Source organism: Diceros bicornis, chromosome 29 (genome assembly GCF_020826845.1).
Source record: "Diceros bicornis minor isolate mBicDic1 chromosome 29, mDicBic1.mat.cur, whole genome shotgun sequence".
In the NCBI taxonomy this organism is placed as follows: domain Eukaryota; kingdom Metazoa; phylum Chordata; class Mammalia; order Perissodactyla; family Rhinocerotidae; genus Diceros; species Diceros bicornis.
Genome location: NC_080768.1, coordinates 25,078,823 through 25,082,163, shown reverse-complemented (window position 1 = coordinate 25,082,163; position 3,341 = coordinate 25,078,823). Strand labels below are relative to the sequence as shown.

General features: G+C 40.0%; 1 protein-coding gene across 1 annotated transcript; it reads left to right on the top strand.

The window, feature by feature from the left end:
• The first annotated feature begins 479 nt into the window (after nucleotides 1-479).
• Nucleotides 480-3,019, top strand: C29H8orf48 (chromosome 29 C8orf48 homolog). Its single transcript, XM_058525398.1, has one exon. The coding sequence runs from the start codon at nucleotides 639-641 to the stop codon at nucleotides 1,404-1,406; it is 768 nt and encodes a 255-aa protein (XP_058381381.1). The 5' UTR covers nucleotides 480-638; the 3' UTR covers nucleotides 1,407-3,019.
• Nucleotides 3,020-3,341: the final 322 nt, after the last annotated feature.

Here is a 3,341-nt window from a genome sequence, read left to right as displayed (position 1 = left end):
AAGGATGACTTTAGTATTTAGATTTTTATCCTAAGATATGGTGTACAAATAGGTGTTCTCTGGCTATATGGTGGACTGACTGACATGTTTCTGCTTCTGCTTTTTGGCCAGCAGGGTTTTTTGTTTTTGTTTTAAATTTGGAGGCATTTAGGCGGGGCATACATTCTCAGATTAGTCAGAGGCCGCCTATCCCTGTTAGCCTCACACAGGAATACTTGCTTGACCCCTGAGTAAAGGCAGTTTGCAACCTTTTCTCAAGGATTATTAGACTTTGCACTTACAATAGCACTAACAAGGAGAAGCCGTACAGCAAACGCAGACGGCGGGTCACACACCTAGAGTGATCTGCGCAGGCGCAGCCGGCGCCAAGAAAGGCGGGGGTGCGGGGTCAGGCGCGGCGCGGCGAGAGCGGCGATCCACTGCGCATGACCGCTCCGCGTTGCCAAGGCAGCGGGAAGGAGTATCACGGAAGCGGAGCTGTGCTAAGCTGCCGGCTCTGGCCTGACTAGTTCTTGAGCCGGTCTTGATCAGGGCAAAGCAGATGAGGGGGTGAGTCTGCTGCAATGTGATGGCCATCCACCTAGAAGCCCGGGGATTCCGAAGAGCAAGGGGAATTGGCCCAAACGGACATCAGGGCTATGGCCGATCTTTCTGACGAGACCTTCAAGTCCTTTACTGATGACGTACGGAGTTCTGGTTCATTCAGCTCTCCTGGAGGACTGCACCCCTGGCCCCATTCCTCTGGGAGCAACCCTGAGGGTGGAAAGCCCACTACATGCTTGGAATATCGAGGCAAACAATCTGAGCTTTCGGACTACAAAAGTTATGAAAAGAAGTTCAGTAGAAAGTGGATCAACTACCTCAAGGGCAAAGAAACTAACTCTGAACAGTACCAACTAGACACTAAACTTCAAACAGAAATTACTCGGGCATCTGATGAAGAACTGAATGCCCTGCAGTCTTTTTGCACCATTAAAATAAACCTGATCCATCATAGAGCGAACTCGAAGGAGAGAAAGAGCAGCAGACATAAAAAGCTGCAGTTTAGATTGGATGCAGAGGCTTCAGAGAGAGATACCTTAAACTGTACTGTCCCTGATGAGCTTTTGAACAGAATCTATTTTAAAAACATGAGGACAACACCAAAACAGGTGGCGACAGCTAAGCAACACATTTCTTCTCGGTGTCCCAATTGTAACAGAAAAAGAGCAGAACTGGCCCAATCTGCCTTCCTGAAACAAAAGAAGACTTTTCTGGAGTCATTTCTACTCCAAGAGAAAATAGATGAACATCTTCACACTAAAGACTTTCTTACCCTTATTGGAGAAATACATCAAGGCCTTCCCAGGCTCTCAGATGACCCCAGAATAATCTGGAAAAGACTGAATGAGAAAAGTCAGATCTGATACTCTGGTTTTGAAAGGTCAGATACAGAGCTGAAGATGTAGCAGAATGGACATGGCGCTTGTCATTCATCTTTTTCTCTACCACTTCTCAGACTACTGACTCTAACAAACAAGAGATGGTATTTATTAATGATAATGTGTAATGTAGATAGAGGTTTCTGTTGTGTATTTGAGTAATTATGATCATTTCTACAGACACTTTGGAAACTAACTTAAGACTTCACTATGCTTCCTTCACAGATTTGAAGACTAAAAACTTTCCATCCAATACATTTTTCAGATTATAGAGGGCAACATTGTATATGGAATAGTGACAAAGTTTTAATAACAATCCAGGAGAGAGATGTTGGTAGTTTGGACTAGGGTTTTGACAGTACAGACAGAAAGAAGTACAGAGATGTAAGAGATACTTAGGAAGAAATAATTGACAGTCTTTGGTGAAGAAATGGATAAGAGGATTTAATAAAAGGTAAATGTTAAGAATGTTACTACATTTCTAACTTGTGCACTTGGATGAATGATAATTTCATTAAGATAGGAACATTGGAAGAGAATCATCTTCGATGGGAGTGATTAAGAGTGTGATTATTTGGACATGGTTAGTTTGAGGCATATTTGAGACATCCACATTGAGACGTTAAGGAAACATTTGGTTATTTGTGCTTGCAGTCTAAAGGAATTTCTAGCCTAGAGATTTGAAATAGAAGGTGGGGGGTGGGGATCATTGACATATAGTTGAAATTGAAGTCATAGATGGGGTGAGCGCTTCTGGAAGAGAGTAGAGTGAGAAGAGAGGAGGAACTGTGACTAACTCCTGAGAAATTCAACAATTAATGGCTGGGTAGAGGAGAATAAGCCAGAAAAGGATGTTGGGAAGAAATTATCATAGAAGGATAAAGGAAACCAGGAATGTGTAGTGTCATAGAGGCCAAGGAAAGAGAATATTTCAAGAAGGATGGGTTATGGAAGCATGCCAATGCAACAGAAAGTTCACATGAGATGATTTAGTCATGTGTGGGGTTCTGTGGCCTTAGCAACAGCCACTTCACTTACAGAAATTGGACATATAAAGTGGATTGAGGCATAAATGTAAGGTAAAGATAATGAAGAATATGAATACAGACTACTTGAAAAGTTTAGCTGTGGAGGGAGAGACAGGGGAAGCTAGAGGTAGATGTATAATTAAGAGAAGGATGCTTGAACAAATCATCTAAAAAACCATTTTGGTCATAAGGATTTTATGAAACTTCTCTTGTTCATCCTAATTTCCATTCTGATGAAACAATGTCTTCCCCTGAAGAATACCATGGTATTTTGGAAATACATTTATTGGGGAAAATGTTAGATGGCAATATTAGAAATTATATTATTTATTTTCTCTATAAAAATATAAATCCTGGAATTAGTGACTGTACCTAGAGGTCATTTTTCTACATGTCTAACAGCTAAGCTATCACAATCAAAAAGAAATCTGTTTGTAAAAATCAGCACAAAACAGTCATTGTATCATATTCCAATATTACTCTTTGGGTTTAGACCTTCATTCGTGTATAAAAATACACTTTTTTTCCTGTAAAATTTAGCATATTTCCTCTTAGTAAGTCATTCCTAAATAAAATGGAAAAATCATTATCATTTTCATAGTAACTTTTTATTTGAAATCCACATTATGTCATGCTTTATCTTTGACATCTCAATATATTCACATTTCACATAATCAAAATTCTGAATAGTTCCCATTTAGAATTCCCCCATTAAAGGTCAAAATCTACTTCTTTAGTCAACTAAGCTAGAATTCTTCAAGTCATCTTTTGTTCCTCCTTTTTTTTTATTGTCAACCCCCAAGCTAATTATTTTTCCGCAAGACCGTTAGACCGTTCTTCTTCAGTATCTTTTGGCCATGACTGCTCATTTCCATCTCGTTACCTCTTTCCT

Bases quoted from the DNA above. Each gene is read 5' to 3' on its own strand.
- C29H8orf48 (XM_058525398.1), top strand. From the start codon at position 639: ATGGCCGATCTTTCTGACGAGACCTTCAAGTCCTTTACTGATGACGTA.